Here is a 20,238-nt window from a genome sequence, read left to right as displayed (position 1 = left end):
AAAGGAACAGAATTATTAGAAAATATATATTTTTTTATAGCTAAATAGTATTTCACAATTTTATTTCTCGTAGCTTTCTTTTCAAAATGTAATTGGTACACAATTATAATATTAATATGTTTAATTAAAAACTTATGTCATATATTAATCAATTTAGTTATGTCATCAAAGCTACCTCATGGCTCTATGTGTGTTATTGAAAGTATTGTAGATACATGTCATTATTTGTGTTCTGGTTTAAATTTTATAGTACAGAATTAATTGTATTTCTTTTCACATATTTCTAGTGTTATGTATAAAGGATATACTGTTCACAACACTAAAATAAACATACCATCTGATGTTTAAACCTTTCACACAACCTGCAGTTATCATTATTATCATAACTTACATTGCAGTTGTTTTGAAATAGTTTGGGAAATACAGCTGTTCTTAAAAGTAATTCACATCTAGTAATGAGAAGTGTATAATTTTTCAATAAAAAGGATTTGCACAGCTCAAAGATTTTCAACATTTCAACTAAACGCACAACCATGGCAGGTGGCAGAAGTTCACGCTGTTGCCACATCGGAATACAACCCTGTGTGTTTGGCGGTTTAAGAGAATGAAAGAATTCGTTGTGGAGTTGGTCTTTGTAATCCATGTGATACAGACTAACAGTATTTGCTCAAAAGGTCACGTATGACACAAAAGTGCCCTGGACTAGGCAATGCAGCTCAGTTGGCGTTGCCACACAGTGAGCGGGATCCAGCAACTTTTGTCCCGGTCTCGCTTTGTTTTTTCCATATGTGGGACCAGCGCAATTCTGCCCAGCCACCTATTTTCATGGCTGTGCGTTTAAGGCTGAGCTCACCAATATCTCGGTGCCTGCAAATACAAGTTCAATCAGTAGCAGAAAGTATCAGATTGGTAATATCAATACACTGATATGGGCTAATACCGATAATACTCCATTCCATAAAATAAACAATTCCCTAGTGTCACTTAGTTTTGGCTCTTTTAATTCTCGTTGTGCACCGAATGACATTAAATAAGAAAATGGATGTGTAATATGCTAACACTAATTGTGTAAGAACTGTAAAAGATTACATCCAGGGTCCAAATTTGCAGCAAATAAAGAGTTTCAAATAGCACTAACCTCCCACCATCCGTGGAACATCTTCAGCAGAACTCACTGGCATTACAACCTGGGAACACCGACTTGGCTTGCTGCTGAGAATTGTTCCCCTTATAGGCACTTCTGGGGGGATGTCAGAGGCACGTTTCAGGTCTGTTGAAGACAAAGTGGATGTAAGAATTGGATAAACAGGAGATATGGTAATACAAATAGAAAGTGTCCATTGGCAAGGAGGAGAAGATAATGTTGGCCAAAAATACTTTTTACCTCTTTTGCTTTTCAAGTTATACTTCATTGAGGTCACTGCTGTATAACTTACAACCTCCTTGCAATACCTTGCACTTATTTACAAAAACATGTAAAATACTTGTAATTGATCAAATACAGAAACCAATAAAATTACACATATACAACTCTTAAAGTGCTCAATTGTACACACACACACACACACAGACACACACAGACACACACACACACACACACACACACACATATATATAAATAAAAGCAAGGAGGGTCAAAAGGGCTAAGTAAAAATCAAAGAAGGTAAAAGAAACGCTCACCGGACAGTAGAAAAATTCAAAATTTTCCCTAAATTTTGAATTTTTCTACTGTCCGGTGAGTGTTTCCTTTTACCTTCTTTGATTTTTTTATATATATATACATATATTTTTTTCTTTTTCGATGTAATGAATGTTTGTATCTTTTCTTATTACAACTGTTTTATCGTTTCAGGTTAATTGTGACAATGAAGATAGAAGAATTATTTAGGATCGATCTGATACCACTTTGAATTTATACTGATACTATTGCCAATACTCTTTCAGATTCTCACCAATACTTATGCTTGAAAACTGTACCCATTAAAAGTTGTTCAAAATATTGACTAGTATTAATATGCAATTAATGGAATGTTTCTATTTATTGTACCTTTTATAACTTCTTCTTCACAATTCTATTGTATTACAAGGCAAATAAGCTAAACAAAGCTGAATTAAGTGTAACACAGCTAAAATTGAAAAACAAAAAAAACATTGTATTATTAATGTAAAAATATATTTTCATGATTTTTTTATGAGAGAGGTGCAACTACTATAATCAATTCTTACATAATAATACTGAGAAAATCATGCAATCTATATACTTAACTGCAGGCATTAAGTTATCACAACACTTAAGTGTACACTTATGGAAACTGACTGCAAATATACTTACTTTACACAAAAATGCACAATCTGAAAATAAACAACAACAAACAAAATGCAAAATAAATACTAATTATGCATTATAGTAGAATAAGAGCATAAAAATAGGAATCAAAACAACAATATATAATGGTGTTAAGGTATCCAAAGGAGCACAGAGTGATAGACAGAAAGGAAGATGTTCAGCACACTCACCGTTCTTGATCTTGGCATCGATAAAGGTACCCAATGGAATGTGTTCCGAGTCTGCCCAAGGTTTGTGGATGCTCTCTGTATCACTGGCAGGATTAGATGACGGAACGGGAGGAAGAGACGGGATCGCGATTACGCTATTTCTGTTCAGGTTGCGGAGGTAGTCGGGAGGAACGTTCTCCAGCTCGTCGCCAGCCGAGCCGTAGCTGCGGAGAGTGTCTAGGTTATTCAGGGGGATGTATGTAGTTTCGTTGGTGCTTGGAGTGTAGGAAGCGGGGCGAGGGGGGCACTGGGGAGGCACCTGAAAACAACAAAAGCAAAATAAATAGCACGAGAAGTTGGGTTTCATGCTTTAAAGCATTCATGCACCACATAAAAAAGAAACCAGATCTACAAGGAGGGGAAAAAAAGCAATTTTATCATGCCTACAAGCTATCACTGTCCAGTGTATAGTATTTATAATTGAAGGAGTAAACAAAATTTAATAATTGAGTGCCATGCTCTACACTCTAATGTGCATAGTGGAATGCATTTTTTCTTTATACTTTGTCAGTTATGCAATTACACAATGTTTAGATTCATATTTATGTTTCTAGATGGTAATTTTTAAGCCTTCATTACAAAACTACCTTTGTTTATATTATTATATTATTTTTCACTTGTAAAAGAATGGCTATTGACAAAAGTTATGATGAAGTAATACAAAAATACAGCCATTCCAACTCACCTTAGCTTAGTAGAGCAAAGTAACAAAAAAAAAATAATAAAAAAATCAGCATTTAAAAAAAAATATAACTGGCATTTATATTGTGTCAAAAAATTCATTCATTCCATTGAAGTCTCACTTTTATATGCATTTAAGTGGGATTAGTTTTTGTTGCTGCATCAATAGTCCCTAGCTGATTGATTGCGTAATTGTAGTAAATCTAAATTTAGAGTTTTCATATTCATCTGTATAATTTGGAGAAAGGGAGTTGGGCATTATCTCTAAAATTCTTGCAGTGTCAACTAAATTGTATTAACCACAAAATTCATAATTACTGCAAAGTACAAGGATATTTTTTATCATTATAAATATACTTGGGGGCATCAAAAAGTTTTGCCTCTTGAGGTATAATTTGTTTAATAATGTAAAGATTGAAACAATGAACATACATGAGATTCGAGGACCTACAGGAGGTTAAAACAGCTCTGAAAGGTGGGGCAGCCCATACAGCACACCAAGTTTCAGACATATTTCAGAAATATTACAATCTTTCATTTATGTTTCTAACATTCTGGTTTCGCGTTGACGTTACAGAAAGCATCACATGAAGTCCCAGTTTTGTTTCTGAAACATTGCAATGTTATAGTTTCATTGTCTAGTTTCTGCAACGTCTCATTTTTCTTACATCTCTGAGAAATGTTTCAGAGACATTTCCGCAACGTTGGATTCAGTCATGCGTGGCGGCTATCCGGGACATTTTCGGTTGCGGCCATGTTGTTACCTTCAACGCTGACTGGGAGACGTGCACATCTTATGAAGAATAATGTTGTTTATTGAGCGGTAAGTTGAATATTATTAATGCAAAAGTGTGTTTAATTGTGTTATACTTACGCACGCTATATATTTAAGCTGTGTTGTGTAGCGTGTGTGAAAAAGTGAGTGGAAACAAGGCAGTTCAAGCCAGTGTTTAAAGAAGTATTTTGTTTTGTTTGCTTAATTAAAATATGTGGACGTAAAGAAGCACTGATCTTCTCCACCTCATGAAACGATAATCGCGAGAAATAAGTTGCCTGCGTTGTGTGTAGTTGAAAAGTGAGACGCAAAGTATTTCCCTGCATGTTTTTACTGTTAAAAATAGCTATATAGTAAAAGCTAGCTTTTCCAATGTTTCCAGCCATCAATCACCACATGGGTAATTTTTTGTGTTACAAAACTTAATTCCTAATTATATTTCTCTCTTAATCACTTGTTAGGTTACTCACTTATGTTAATCATCTCTCTCTTTCTCTCTCATGTAGTCTTGTATAGATTTGTTTCTCATGAGGCTTGTGATGCCCTCCATATACTATATTCATAACTTTTTCGTATTTAGGTAGGTAGAATTATAGATTACTGACAAAAATAAAATAAAAGGTTAAAATGTAATTATTATGCTCCACAATTGCACAAGTTGCAGATGTTGTATTTAACGTGACATGCTAAAAGAAAGATGAAACATGAATTTTTTTTCTGCGGAATGCCGAGGAATTTTCTAAAAAAAAGGAGAGAAACACTGATTTTTACTAATATTAACGATTTGGATGTTACATGACATATTGAGCATTCAATAAAAATCTTTATGCTAGTTCTGAGCTACTAATATGAAGTAAAAGCAATTTTTCTTGCCAAAATTGCATCTGTTTTTACGGAATTCTCCGAGCTTACATTTATAAAAAAACTGAATGGTGCTTACATGAAGAATGTAAATTCTTGATGTTGCTTTGCAGTTCTCTTCAAGGCTAAGATGTTTATGACTCCAACAGTTAGTTTTTATGCAGATTTAGCAGTAATTAAGTATTTTATGGCTGATTTAAGATTAGTTTCTTTCGCAAGATTGATCATTTTTGGACAAAATTTGGATTTCAAGTTACAATAATTCAAAACTATGATACAATACAAGTTTAATATAATAGATTTAGGTCATTTGTGGTTCAATTGTTATTAATAAGTTTCAAGAGGTAAAAAAATGGTAATATTTAGTTGTTTTTATGCTAAAAATCCATACAATCATCATTTCTTCGCAATTAGATAGGTAGAATTATGGATTATTGACAAAAATAAAATAAAAGGTTAAAATCTAATTATGATACTGCACGATTGCACAAGTTGCAGATGTTATATCTAACTTGGCATGTTAAAAGAAAGATGAAACATATAATTTTTTCTGCGGAATACCGAGGAATTTTTTAAGAAAGTAGATGGAAACACTGATTTTCACTAATATTAACGACTTAGATGTTACATAACATATTGAGCATTCACAAAAATCTTTATGCTAGTTCTGAGCAAATAATATGAAGTAAAAGCAATTTTTCTTGCCAAAATTGCATCTGTTTTTATGGAATTCTCCGAGCTTACATTTATAAAAAAACTGAATGGTGCTTACATGAAGAATGTAAATTCTTGATGTTGCTTTGCAATTTTCTTCAAGGCTAAGATGTTTATGACTCCAACAGTTAGTTTTTATGCAGCTTTAGCAGTAATTAAGTATTTTATGGCTGATATAAGGTTAGTTTCTTTCGCAAGATTGATCATTTTTGAAGAAAATTTGGATTTCAAGTTACAATAATTCAAAACTATGAAACAATACAAGTTTAATATAGTAGATTTAGGTCATTTGTGGTTCAATTGTTATTATTAAGTTTCAAGAGGTAAAAAATTTGTAATATTTAGTTGTTTTTATGCTAAAAATCCATACAATCATCATTTCTTCGTAATTAGATAGGTAGAATTATGGATTATTGACAAAAATAAAATAAAAGGTTAAAATCTAATTATGATACTGCACGATTGCACAAGTTGCAGATGTTATATCTAACTTGGCATGTTAAAAGAAAGATGAAACATATAATTTTTTCTGCGGAATACCGAGGAATTTTTTAAGAAAGTTAATGGAAACACTGATTTTCACTAATATTAACGACTTAGATGTTACATAACATATTGAGCATTCACAAAAATCTTTATGGTAGTTCTGAGCAAATAATATGAAGTAAAAGCAATTTTTCTTGCCAAAATTGCATCTGCTTTTACGGAATTCTCCGAGCCTACATTTATAAAAAAACTGAATGGTGCTTACATGAAGAATGTAAATTCTTGATGTTGCTTTGCAATTCTCTTCAAGGCTAAGATGTTTATGACTCCAACAGTTAGTTTTTATGCAGATTTATCAGTAATTAAGTATTTTATGGCTGATTTAAGATTAGTTTCTTTCGCAAGATTGATCATTTTTGGACAAAATTTGGATTTCAAGTTACAATAATTCAAAACTATGATACAATACAAGTTTAATATAGTAGATTTAGGTCATTTGTGGTTCAATTGTTATTATTAAGTTTCAAGAGGTAAAAAAATGGTAATATTTAGTTGTTTTTATGCTAAAAATCCATACAATCATCATTTCTTTGTAATTAGGTAGATAGAATTATGGATTATTGACAAAAATAAAATAAAAGGTTAAAATCTAATTATGATACTGCAGATTTTATATTTAATTTGGCATGTTAAAAGAAAGATGAAATATGACATTTTTTCTGCGGAATGCTGAGGAATTTTCTAAAAAAGTAGATGGAAACACTGATTTTCACTAATATTAATGATTTGGATGTTACATAACATACTGAGCATTCACTAAAAATATTTTTGCTAGTTCTGAGCAAATAATATGAAGTAGAAGCAATTTTTTTTGCCAAAATTGCATCTGTTTTACGGCATTCTCCAAGGTTACTTTTATAAAAAAACTGAATGGTCCTGACATGAAGAATGTAAATTCTTCATGTTGCTTTGCAATTTTCTTCAAGGCTAAGATGTTTATTTTACTTGTGCAAGATATTATTTTTTTAAATGAAAACTCTGACCAGAATTTATATTATGACATTATTTCCTTTCAGGAAAAGATGAATGTTACTGCATTCCAACAAGAGGTTATAGCGGAGAACCTGCAATGATATACTTCTTAACAGAACAGAAGCAATTGTATTTTGACAAATTTAGACAAATAAAGAATATATTTTATGAAAAAATATTATTTTTATAATAATTTTTCTTTGAAGTGATGCATGTCCAATTTTTAGAGTTCAATGGTGACATGGATAGTGTCTGATCACTCGCTGGTGTAAAAAAAGAATTATCAAAGTATGCTTATTTATATTTATTTGGTTCTTTGAATTGATGTTGTAAGTCCACTTAATGCACAAATAGGCTAATCGGGACTGGACCTACAATTCAAAATGGGACCCGTATCACTGCAATGTGCCTCTACCAGAGTTTCGAACCAGAAATCCCTTCATTACAAGGAGCTTAATTCAATTTCTCAGTGTATTTTGAAACTGACCGAACCATCCTAATCACCATAACAACGTTGAAAGTCAAACATGGGTGAAATATAAATGATTAAAAAATAATAGAAATGAGAACATATAATTATAATATATCTTTGAAGTAATAATTCAATGTAAATTGGTCACAAGTAACATTAAGAGAATTAATTTTTCTAACTAGTAACCACAACCTCTGATACACACTGCACATTTAATATTATAGAGAATGTCATTGATTTATAAATTTTTAGTTATTATTCAATTATATTATTCGTATTGTTACTGCCTAAAAATTGCTAAAGTTTAGCTTGTCTCCACTTTGCACTTGTGACTTGATATTTATTACCCAGTTCGGGTTACTGGTTCATTTACTGAATTTATTTTGTGGTCAAAGTGTATCTACCGTAACACAACTCCTGTACGATACGCTACATTTCTCCAATTATGTAAGTATATAGGATATTATTACATTCATTTTGAATTTTTATTTGAGATACGTAAAAGGTGAGAATGTCACATAGTAGATTTTTAGTATCCGAAAGTTATATTTGAAGACATGTGCTCAATTTGTGATGTTTGAAATTAATTTGGAATATTACTGTGTAATTCTGAAAGTTCGAACACCATATCGGTTGAAAACCATACATGTGGAACATGTATTCTGTCCAGGAAAAATGTTTTCATTCATACAGAGACATTAGCATTGGCGAAGCTCCTATGAGGCTTTTGAGGCTTAGCCTACCCAAAAAATGTTGAAATTAAAATATTCTTGTACCCTGTAACAATCAAAGTTCATTAAAACGAATTAAACTATGTAATCCGAACGTTTGGTTCCGCCGATCCTTCCAGATATGTCGTCAGTCAGGCCAGAAAGACGAGAGCGCGTTCGGTCCGAACAGTGAGGCTTTTGACGAAAAGCCTCGCGTTTAAAAGGCAGCTACAGCATGAGTTGTGTGTAGGTGGGAGGAGAGGGGACTGCCGATTCACTGGGTGAAAGCGGCTAGCCTCAGAACCAACCTGTTGTGCTTCTAGTCTTCTTGTGAAAAGTGCATCGTTCACGCGCTGCATTGTTGAATGTTAATTTACTTCAAGTGCATGTGTGTGTGTGTGTGTGTGTGTGTGTGTGTGTGTGTGGCACATAGTGTTTATATGTTATAAAAATAAAATACTGTGAAATCATGTGTTGAAAACTCTAAGAGGATTTGCAGTGCAATAAATGTAAGTGAACAAGACTTCGTGGCTCTCAAATGCTTAACCTACAAAATCTTGGACACACTGATTGTACAAATGGAAATACGTTTTGGAGATCTTGAAAAGATAAAATTTGTTGAATTGCTAGACCAAAATAGATTTGGGCGATATAAACTACATTTTCCAGTGATGAAATTAAATAACCTTCTGTCCACGTATCCATTTTTCAATAAAGAACGATTAGAAAATGATTTAAAGAATATCTATGCTGATGAAGAAAAGCATTTACCTCCTGCAGACCTTCTAAAATTCATAGTTAGCAATGATCTTCAAACAATCTACAAAGAAGTAACACAACTTATCAAGTTGGTCTTGATATTCCCTGTTACAACAGCTTCCTCCCTCAAGAGAGTAAAAAATTATCTCCGTAATTCAATGAAAAATGAAAGATTAAGTTCTCTCAGTACAATATCCATTGAAAAAAAACTGGTTAAAGAACTTTCTATTGATCAAGGCTTCAAGGAAAGAGTAATTGATACTTTTACAACCAAGAAGAATCGACGCATGGACCTGCTGTATAAAAAAATATAAGCAGATTTTTCAGCCTACCCAGTATTTATGCCTTAGCTTCGCCACTGGACATTAGAGGAGAATTTTCAGATGACCGTGACTTATAGAATCATGAATGAATTTCATACAACACTAAAATGCTTCAAGTCTCTCATCTATTAGTAGAGGGGACGGGAGCATTATGCTGATCACATCACTCAAATCTCACCTTCTTTGTGACAGCGTGCAACAAACCACGGAGAGCTTATTATTGCATGTAAAACTTTATACAGATTTGAAGGTAGTTTAGGATTTGGTGGCAAATACGAGTATTTTTGTTTTTTTAGTTGTAACTGTTGTATGGTGTGAATTAATGTGTATTTCGTAGTTTTATGCACTTTTTCCTCCCTCGAGAATAATTGTAGCAATTGAGATACGTGGTCATTTGAGGAGAGGTAAAACAAATATAATTAAATATCATTCCTAATTATGTATCAAACATTGCAAATTTTATTTTCAGGAAATGATTTACAAATAAATATTGAAATAAAGGGGCTTAACCCCAATAGGCCCCCTTAAATATTTCATTCGTGAATACAGTACTGATTCCTTTCAATATAACCGTAATGTAAAATTATATCACTGCAATGTAACTGAAATATCACAAAACCTTACGGAAATGTATCTGTAATGTTACACTGACATGTTTCTGCAATGTTGCATTGACACGTTTCTGTAATGTTGCACTGACATGTTTCTGTAACATTACGAATGTTATGTTAGATTCGCGGACATTTTTACATTGCTGAAACATACCTGAAACATCACAGTAATGTTTCGCAATGTTGCTGCAATGTTACAATGTTTCACGAGTTACGTATCCGTAACATATCTGACACCATGTTGTGCTGTATGGGAGGGAGTGTTCTGTGGAATTTTTCCAACTTTTTTTGTGGCCTGATAAAACGCTTGCTCGAATGGGAACTATGTGTAAGGGTAACTCTGAGTAGAGGACACTACAGGCAAACTATATGCTTCAATCTTTCCATTATTAAACAAATTATACCTCAACAGGCAAAACTTTTTGATGTTCCCTCGTATATATCTATGCTGTAATTTTTGATACCACATTTAATTCTATTACAGTATATGTATACACACCATTCTTACTGTTTGCATTCCCTACTTTGAAATTATGTATGGAATTGTGGCATTGAAAGATATTCAGATATACACACACACGTTTCATTATGAAATATTACATATTAGTAGGGTGACCATATTCTTTTGTTACCCCCTCCCACTGAAAAATTGGTTAGGTCTAATTATAAAATTATTGTCATTTTTAACGTATTATTATTATTATTCACATAAATAATACATCAAACAATAAATGAAATATGATCTCCCGTGGTGGAAAATTATTATTCACTGTAATCTCTGTATGACTTACAGGGTGTTTTCGGTTCCTTTCATGTTAGTCCTACACCAAAGTTGAAGAATGCTAGAAGTATTTATTAGAAGAACCAGTCTTCCTGAAACAGTTTTATTCTTCGCCAGCCGCTCATAAAACTCCCCACTTATCTGATGCACAAACAACGCGAGATTTGTCTTTTGAGTTTGTGTCAAGATGCAGGAATTTAAATTCTTGTTGCAGGTCTGTATTGGAACTACATGTATGCTTCTTGGCCATGTTCATTCAATGTTCTACAAATAATGAAACGCGAGGTGTTTGAAACCCAGTCCAGTAGTTTTACAACAGTGTTGCCATCATAATAGTATAACAAAATTCCATCAACATTTATTGGTATTATTTGCATGAAATGTCTCTCAAATTAGACTTGGTTTTCAAGTTTATTCCTAGACTTTTATGAAACGGGACAAGTAGTGGGTTTTTAATAATATTGACGGGACAGCCGGGACATACCTTTGGAATGGGACTGTCCTGGTCAAGACGTAATATGTATGGTCGCCCTACATACTATTCTGTTTACAAATGGGGTTCTATCCTTTCTCAAATGCCTTTAATGTCCGTACAATTCCTCTTTTCAGTCTTCACAGGATTTTTATTTTATAGACATATGGCGTATTTGCCAACATGTTTCAGTTTTATGAAAAAAAGTAAATAATGTAGATGTTTGTGTGGTTGAAGGAGACATTATTCCTTATGAACCGGTTCATAATGTAAGTAAATTAAACAACAACTGAGATTGTGTTATTTAGTATTAGCATTTACCAGGTTTGTTTAGTGTCCATTGTATCCATTTTACACATGTGTATTTTACTTTGTGTAACACTGCAATTGTGCAGCCATAATTTCTTACAATATTGTTCTTAATGAAACACTGTAACAAAATGTAATTGGTACCTTGTATTGCATGACCACAGTGCTGCCAGCACCAATTATTACAAAAAATTAATCATGTTACTAAAACACTATTTATTAGGGATGGGACCGATTAATCGGTACTCTATCGGTATCGGCCGATATAGGCATATCGGTGTATCGGTAAAATTACCAATTATTTTACCAATCCGATATATCAATAAATATCTGATAATTTAGTGCAAAATTCTGCCATTTTGTTGTAATTTTAATAGAAAATCTCTATGCCCTACTTTCTAAAAAAAGTAAATGTCTAAATATGCAATTTCGTTTGCACCGCATTCACCTTGAAACACACATTTATTAAGGAGGTCAATGAACCTTTCAGGTTCTACAAGGACCATTTTTAATTTTATATCAGATTGGTAGAATATCGATTATCGGTATCGGTAAATTTCATATCGGCCCATCCCTACTATTTATATATTGCATACCTTCTTTGCACTTAATGTTACCATCAAGCAAGAGCAATGAGAATTGCTGTGATGGCTTATTGACGATTTGCTTTGGTTTTAAGTTAATCTTATGCACGGAAAAGCTAATCGGTTTTAAAGTGGGATCTGAACACTACTGTTTGTCTCCACCGGGTATCTAACCTGGGACCCCTTGATTACAAGGTAATGACATTAATTCTTGACTGTCAGGGAGGCCCACCTGCTCATTAATGAGTACAAGTCCTTCTATGTACCTTATTTTTTTCCCTATAACACCTAATTGCAATATGTACATTTATTTACTTGCCTGGATCTTGGAAAAAAGAAAATAAAGAATAAAATTGATGTCCAGCACACATATATGCTCCTACATTATAAACTTCACTAACCTGGCTCACTTCCAAATTGCTTAGCTTCGAACTTCTCTTGAAATCTGAATCTGGTCCCCTAGTTGAATTTAGCATTATGTCCTTCCGAGGGTCATTGTTTATGTTATTGGACCTTTCCCTGGAACGCTTGACACGAAACCTACGAAACAAGATGAAGAAGAGCACGAGGAGAAGAATAATCATAAGAGCGACGATTATGCCGATGAGCTCTTCCACCGTGATGCTGTGCTTGTTCGACGTGATCGGAGTAATGTATATTGGCTTGTTGCAGAAATCCCCTGTCGAGTTGGGAGGGCAAATGCACTTGTAACTTCCTGGCTCGTTGATGCAAGTCCCACCATTCAGGCACGGATGGCGTTCACACTCGTTCACATCTATCGTACACAGGTCACCCGTAAATCCACGACACTTGCAGATCGGTTCGAAATTCCCTTCCTCGCACACGCCGCCGTTCTTGCATGGATTAGGGTTGCAATACTGGCCGTACTCGCACCTTTTACCGCTCATGTGAAGTGGGCAATCACACGTAAAGTCATTGTTTGTACTGTAGCACCTTCCTCCGTAGAGGCACGGGCTCGAGGCACATGGGTCATTGTCAATTTCACAAGTAGCACCAGAAAATCTAGGATAACAGAGGCACTTGAATGTGTTACCCAAATCACTGCACGTTCCACCGTTCTGGCAAGGTTGGGAGCCGCAGATACCTGGAGAAACAAGCATCGAGTCGCAGTGAAATTCTACATTAAAAAATCGCTTCAAAGTTGCTACGCTACTAGCACCGCTCATGTGGAGAGGAACAGAGACATGATCGATGCGAATGTCATCCATACAGCCCAGGAATCCTCTTTGGATATCTTTGTAGCCGAGAATTGTCGGGTGCTGCCGAACTTCACCCCCAAAGTACAGATCGTCTGATTGAAGGTTAAGAATATCACTGATTCCGGGGGCAGCTCCATGGGCAACATGCTTTCCGTCAACTATTATTTGTGCGTTATTTGATTCCCTCTCAAGTTTCACCTCGTGCCACAGTCCATCACTTACATATGTGCTGCTGACACGAACAATGCCTTCTCCACTTCCCAAATCAAATCGATACTGAACCACTCCATTGACAAGCTGTAATGTAAAAAAAAACCTTGTTAGATTTCTCTAAGTATCTTAAATTTCTTTGTTAAATTGTGTTTGTATTTTTGACTACTTTGCATTGTTTTTGTAGCTCTCTCAGTTAATCATAATGATGAGGATAAATGGTGAATTGAAGGAACAAACAAAATGAAATGTCCATTGCTTAGTCATGATTTGAACCTTGGACTCCAGGATTTGTAGAGTGCTATGCTAACCACACTGCAACTTGATGGTTTTAAATTATTCAATGCAGTCAAAATAATCTTTCAAAATCAAATTTGTATCACAATATCTATAAAAATGATGAAATTCCCATAAAATAATGAAAATGATCAATGGATCTTAATGAAAAATGAATATGTAATCTATATTTTTTATATGGGCAACTAAAAGAAATAATGAGATATTTCAAAGCATTAATATGGTTGAAATGTTCTTACACATTTATAAATATTTCCATGCAGCCAGCTTTTGCAGAAAAAAAATCTGGGAATGATAAGTGGGTTGCCAAAAATTAATAAGTGAAGAAAGTATTTTTTTATAAAAAAGTTACATCGAAATATTATAAAATTACATAAGAACAGCATCTAATGAGATTGGCTTAAATTAAAACCAATAACCAAATAACATAGAGAGTTTCTGGTCAATTGTGACCACTTAACAATTATTTCGTTGTTGCTTTACGAGTGGGAACTATGGTATTGGACTTTCTATGGTCCAACTGTCTACTGTGGAAGGAACATCGAAGTTTGCAAAACGACACCATGGTAACATAGAGAATTGCAAACAATTTTTAAGTTTTACACAAATTTTAAAAACAAAAGAGAATCGAATCATGCTACCCTTACCTCCAATATGTTGTAATCAAACATTCCTGCAGCATACATTAGGTTTCCTGTGTGTTGCATAGTACGTATCCTGAGCGAAAGTTTCAACTGCATCTCTAGAGCCTTGTCGACTGCATACTGAGCGTAACTTTTGCCACTGAAAGAAACAGGGTTCCTGGGAATGTAGCAAGATTCATCATGGCACTTGGAGATATCAATGTTGCACGTGGATCCTGCGAAACCCTCTGGACACTGGCACGAATAGCCCTGGACAGAAGCATCGGGCACGCACACCTTGAACGAGGGACATGGTTCTCGGGCACATTCGTTTACAATAACTTCACAGCGGTCACCTGGAAAATAGAATGAGACAAGTTTATTTTAAGCACATTCCCACTGATGAGCTGCACGTGCATAACTTATGTTTGAAGACAACAAACTACTTATGTGATAACATCTTCGTATTCACATATTTTGTGGGGTGTAAGAGGTGACTCTTTTTCAAGACACCCAAATGTCAACCTCACATCCACATAGTACACCTTGGACTGCATTTTGCAGAGTAGCGAAGCTCTGATGTCTAGACTCGCAGCCAGTATAATTCTCTGCAGGGCTTGTGTTGGGTCCTGTCCATATGTGTTTGTGATTGTTCCTTCATCTATTTCATTTGTCACCCTTCATCCTCATCTTTGCAATTAGCCAAAAGTGGCACAAACGCTAAGTAAAATAAATATTCTATTTTCTTATCATTCCCTGCCCCTCATTCATTTGTTGAGGTGTTGCCTGTACTTTCATAAGTCATCTCTTTTTTCCCTCTCTTATCCATTCATATCTCTAGTTGTGGATCAAAATAAATATAATAATAATATACTCTTCAAATTGTCTGAAGCATCTATTTCCAACAAATTTCCTATCTTCACCACGAAAGTAAAAAAAAAACAAGGTCCATACTTTTGTTAGCCCATTGCACTCACTGTAGAACTCAAATGATAGACTTCAAAGGGCCTTGTTAATTACAAGAAAAGATTGTTAAAAAAAGACCAAGTGCTCAACTACAACCGGATTAATATTACTTTCTATCATACAGCAGGAAACATGTTATACTATATTCTTTCACTGACAGATAAACATGAACCTATGAAAAGGGAATTACATAATACCTGCTTAGCTGCAAAATTCTGATTTTTGTTTCATCTTTTGCTACATATGAATACAAAGTGATAAACTTACAGTGGACACTATTAATTATACAAAAGACCAAATTCACATGATTCCACAACTAATTATACATAAAAATGTGTTTATCAGATTATATTATCCACTTAGAACTACTCTTACTCTCTGGGAAGAATCAATGCTTTTTCATGTTAACATAATTGAAACAATCTAGTAAAAGTGGTCTTAGTCCATTTGAATGACAAAATGAATTAATCTGAAAACTGTTTTTAATTGCATTAAGGTTTAAATGTTTGTGAACACACATAATTTGCATATTCCATCAACAAAAATTATTAGCATCTGTAGCCTATGTGCTTCACAGTCGAAGGAAGTCCAACTTTGGTACAGTCAATGGCAAAGATAATAGTAGACAAATTGTCCTCCACTATTTTCATTACTTTTTTATTCTACATCCTGTGTTGTTTTAAGGAATGAAACTATGTTGGTTCAAAGCAGACATTGTTCTCTGCTTATTGACGTCATTATTTCAATTCATTGTAATCACATTGTGTAATACAGACCAAATGAAAATGGTGGTGGGCAATTCGCCTACTGTTTCTTTCGCCGTTGGGTGTACATTTCAAAAGCATAACACACGTAGCACAATGCTTTTCATGAAAGAATAAGGCTATGTCATTATACTCAAGTTTTTTTCATTTGTTAGACACCATGAAGAGCTTCATAATTATTTGAAATCAGTTCAATACGAATATTTTAATCCAATCTCATGTCTAGACCCTTACATTTTATGTATGAAATGTCACGCATAATGCTGGAATGCTCCCATTGCAAAAACTTGAAGTATATATTTTTTTCAGTGTTCTATGTGATATTTCAGAATGCATTGTAAGTACTAGCATATTGCTACTTGTGAAACATCCATGAACATTTATAATTGAAGGGCTCGGGTGTAAAACATGGTAAGTGACATTTTGGTCATTTCTGAGTTCATTAAGAAAAAAGGTTATTAGAAGGTATACTGTAGATAAATTGTTTTCATGTTGTTCGGGAATGAAAGCATTCTGCTGCGAGCCGTCTGCGGCGCATGCGCGCGCAGCGAACAGACTGGGGACTTGCTCATGTGAGCTCGGCCGTGCAACATAGTATGCGCGCGTCTCTTATTATCTACGATATTAGACAGTTGTAATTACGGTTCTACATACCAATATGTATTCTTTAGTATTATAAATATTCTAAAATCTAAATCGATGTACCGTATTATTCATCTGGTAGAACTACGCCTAAGGTAAAACAGTTCTCTTAAATTACCAGAGTCTCAACGCATTATAAGTCGGTCTTTACCGCAACATATGGTCCTCCGCAAAACCGGATGAATTACGGAAATCGGTAAACGACGGGACTGGTGAAAGTGCAGTTTAGTGAAGTGAAGTGATACAGGCAGTGAAAGTACAGTGAAGTTACAGAACAAAGCAGTTTTCCCGCCACTTCAGCCACGCCGCACGAGGGGAAATTAGAGCGAGCTAGGAGAATCAACGGACAGCACGATCCAGTCACAGGGTTGCCAAGAGCAGAGGTATTATCAACGGCTGCAGATTCCATGTACGTGAGTAAATTCTTTTATTTTCCTTTTCCATGCTTGTTTGTTCATATTCCTAACCTTGCCTGAGAAAATGCCGGAAGAAAGTGAAATGCTTGAGAAGCTAGTGAGACAACGCAGTGTAATTCAAGGACAATTAACTCGGCTTCAGAACTACGTGTCGAATTATGGCGAAGCAAGTGGTCATGTAAACGAAATTGTAGCAAGGCATAAGCAACTCGGGAGTGTTTGGTCAAAACTAGAAGAGGTAATGGACAAGATATCCGAATTATCAGATGAGCAATCTCACGACGAGAAGAGAGCGTCACTTGAGCAAAGTTACTTCACGTTAGAAGCTAAAATGCTTTCAATAATAGACAAAGACTCGACGAGAAAGAATAACACATGTAAGCCTGAAACTAAATCTCCAATCAAGCTCCCAGATGTAACTTTACCAACGTTTGACGGAAACTACACTCAATTTTCATCGTGTCAAGATATTTTTGTAGCCCTCATAGAAACAAATGAAACCTTGTCAGACATACAAAGATTGCAGTATTTACGGCTTTCGTTAAAGGGTGATGCATTACAAACGATCGAGAATTTGCAACTCACAGGTCCTAATTACAAGGTCGCCTGGGATTTGATTCAGCGCAAATACAATAATCCAAAGTTAATGCTTACGTAAATGACATTTTGAATGTATCTTCAGTCACTAAGGAAAGTGTAACAGAATTAAGAAAGTTCACGACTATGATTAGAAGTTCTATAGAAGCATTAAGAAACATTCAGGGAGACGCGGACTTAATTGATATTTTTCTCGTTCAGTATCTTTCAGCCAAATTGGATAAATGTACGAGAAGAGACTTTGAAAAACAATCAAGCAATACAGAATTCAGTACCATCGAAGAATTGCTTATATTTTTAGAAGCTAAGTGCAACTCTCTACAGAAATTCGAAGCAAATGAACCTTCGACATCTACGAAGCCGTTTTCAAGGTCACCAGCTGTTAGTAATGTCAGGCCAAGAACGCCACAAGCATCTAACACGTATTTTACTGCGTCGAGCAAAAGCTGCATCTATTGCAGAGATGCATCTCCTTTTCATCCTTTATTCAGATGCCAGTCATTTTTGAAATTGACGAATAAACAGAAATATAAATTCCTGCATGAGAACCGCATATGCACGAATTGTTTGCGTTTTGCTAATCACTCAGTGTTAAATTGTAAAGCAGGCTCTTGCAGGTACTGTAGGTTGCGTCATCACACGAGTTTGCACGAAGAAAGGGGTAGCGAGCGCCGTGTACCTCCCCTCCTTCCAGGAAGATCAGCTGCGAATGAAGCAAGCAGTGTTTCCAACCCTCAAGTCGGAGAGGGAACCAGTTCATCGTATTCAGTAAAGAATAAGAACCAGAATGTTTTGCTGGCTACTGCCTGTGTTCTAGCAAAGGACAAAGATGGAAAATACTTGCCTTGCCGCATCTTATTGGACCCGGGGTCTCAAGTGAACCTCATTGGTATGGATACGGTACAATGTCTTGGGTTGCGAAGACAGAGACAAAATACGTTGATACAAGGAATAAGTTCCAACACTGTAAATTCACCTTATGCTGTGAATGTGGAATTAAAATCAAGATTCAATTAATTTACTGTAGAGGCACAATGCTCTGCCTTGAAGAATATTACGGAACATTTGCCTGCAGAAAAAATGGATACTTCGACATGGGAGATACCTACAGATATTGACCTGGCGGATGAAAACTTCAATGTCCCTGCAAAGATTGACATTTTAATTTCTGCAAGTATATTTTTCGATATCCTACTGCCAGAGAAGATGTCGAAACAAGGACCTTATCCTACGTAACAAAACACACAGTTTGGCTGGATTGTAGTGGGCAACACTCCAGGAACAACGTCACATCCAAGCAGATCATTCTTCATACAGGGTGAGCCGTTGGAAATCCTTTTACATCGTTTCTGGTCGGTGGAAGATTTGTCGGAAGAAATTATGTCGCCTAAAGAAAAGAAATTGGAAGCACATTTTCGCCAAACTACAGAAAGGAATGAAGATGGCACTTACACGGTACGCTTACCTCTGATGGAAGAAAGATCAGCATTAGGGGAATCTTTGGAACATGCACACTCCAGATTTTTAGTTAGAACGCCGACTAGAGAGAGAACTGGAATTGAAAGAAGAATATGTGGAATTTATGAACGAGTACGAGAGATTGCACCACATGCAAGCAGTGCAGGAAGTGCGAGAGGTGCCAGCAACGGAAGACATCCGATATTTCATCCCCCATCATCCAGTTGTGAATACAGCCAGCTCCACGACGAAAGTACGAGTCGTATTCGACGATTCAGCAAAAACGACCAGTGGCCGGTCACTCAATTGTCTACAAAGTGCAGGGCCTCCCCCATGGCGTAGTGGTAGCGTCATTGCCTTGTAATCAAGGGGTCCCGGGTTCGATACCCGGTGGAGGCACAAGTGGTTCGGATCCCACTTTAAACTGTAGGTCCAGCCCCGATTAGCCTTACTGTGCATAAAGTGGACTTAAAACAGCAACTCAAGCAAGTCTACAAAGTGCAGGACCGGTTCTACAAGAGGATCTGTTCGGGTTACTACTTCGCTTCAGGACTCATATAGTCGCTCTGAAATCTGATATTGAGAAGATGTATAGGATGATTCATATGCACCCTTCTGATAGAAAACTACAGTGTATATTATGGAGAAAATCTCACGACGAACCACTAATGATCTACGAATTGAACACTGTAACTTATGGTCTGACATCTAGCTCATATCTAGCAACTAAATGCCTACAGCAACTAGCGACAGACGAAATGCACAACTATCCACAAGCTGCTGAAATACTGAAGAGAGACTTTTATATAGATGACTTGCTGTCAGGGCAAGAAGACGAGAATCAAGCCATTAATCTACGTAAAGAACTGTCAGCATTATTATCGGCAGGAGGATTTAAGCTACGAAAATGGGCATCCAA

At 35.5% G+C, this 20,238-nt stretch overlaps 1 protein-coding gene across 5 annotated transcripts in view; it reads right to left on the bottom strand.

The window, feature by feature from the left end:
- Positions 1 to 20,238, bottom strand: part of kug (FAT atypical cadherin kugelei) — a 956,861-nt gene that overhangs the window by 6,647 nt on the left and 929,976 nt on the right. For all 5 annotated transcript variants that reach the window (XM_083129471.1, XM_083129473.1, XM_083129474.1 and 2 more), the window contains 4 exons: positions 14,501 to 14,832; positions 12,528 to 13,643; positions 2,518 to 2,815; positions 1,139 to 1,270 (listed from right to left, as the gene is read on the bottom strand). In XM_083129471.1, the coding sequence (XP_082985597.1) occupies positions 1,139 to 1,270; positions 2,518 to 2,815; positions 12,528 to 13,643; positions 14,501 to 14,832 (1,878 nt within the window). The remainder of the gene's footprint in view (positions 1 to 1,138; positions 1,271 to 2,517; positions 2,816 to 12,527; positions 13,644 to 14,500; positions 14,833 to 20,238) is intronic.

The sequence above is a fragment of the Lepisma saccharinum genome, chromosome 10, assembly GCF_977018435.1.
Source record: "Lepisma saccharinum chromosome 10, izLepSacc3.1, whole genome shotgun sequence".
Classification (NCBI taxonomy): Eukaryota; Metazoa; Arthropoda; class Insecta; order Zygentoma; family Lepismatidae; genus Lepisma; species Lepisma saccharinum.
Note: the sequence above shows the minus strand (reverse complement) of the source record. Positions and strands in the feature narration are given on the sequence as shown.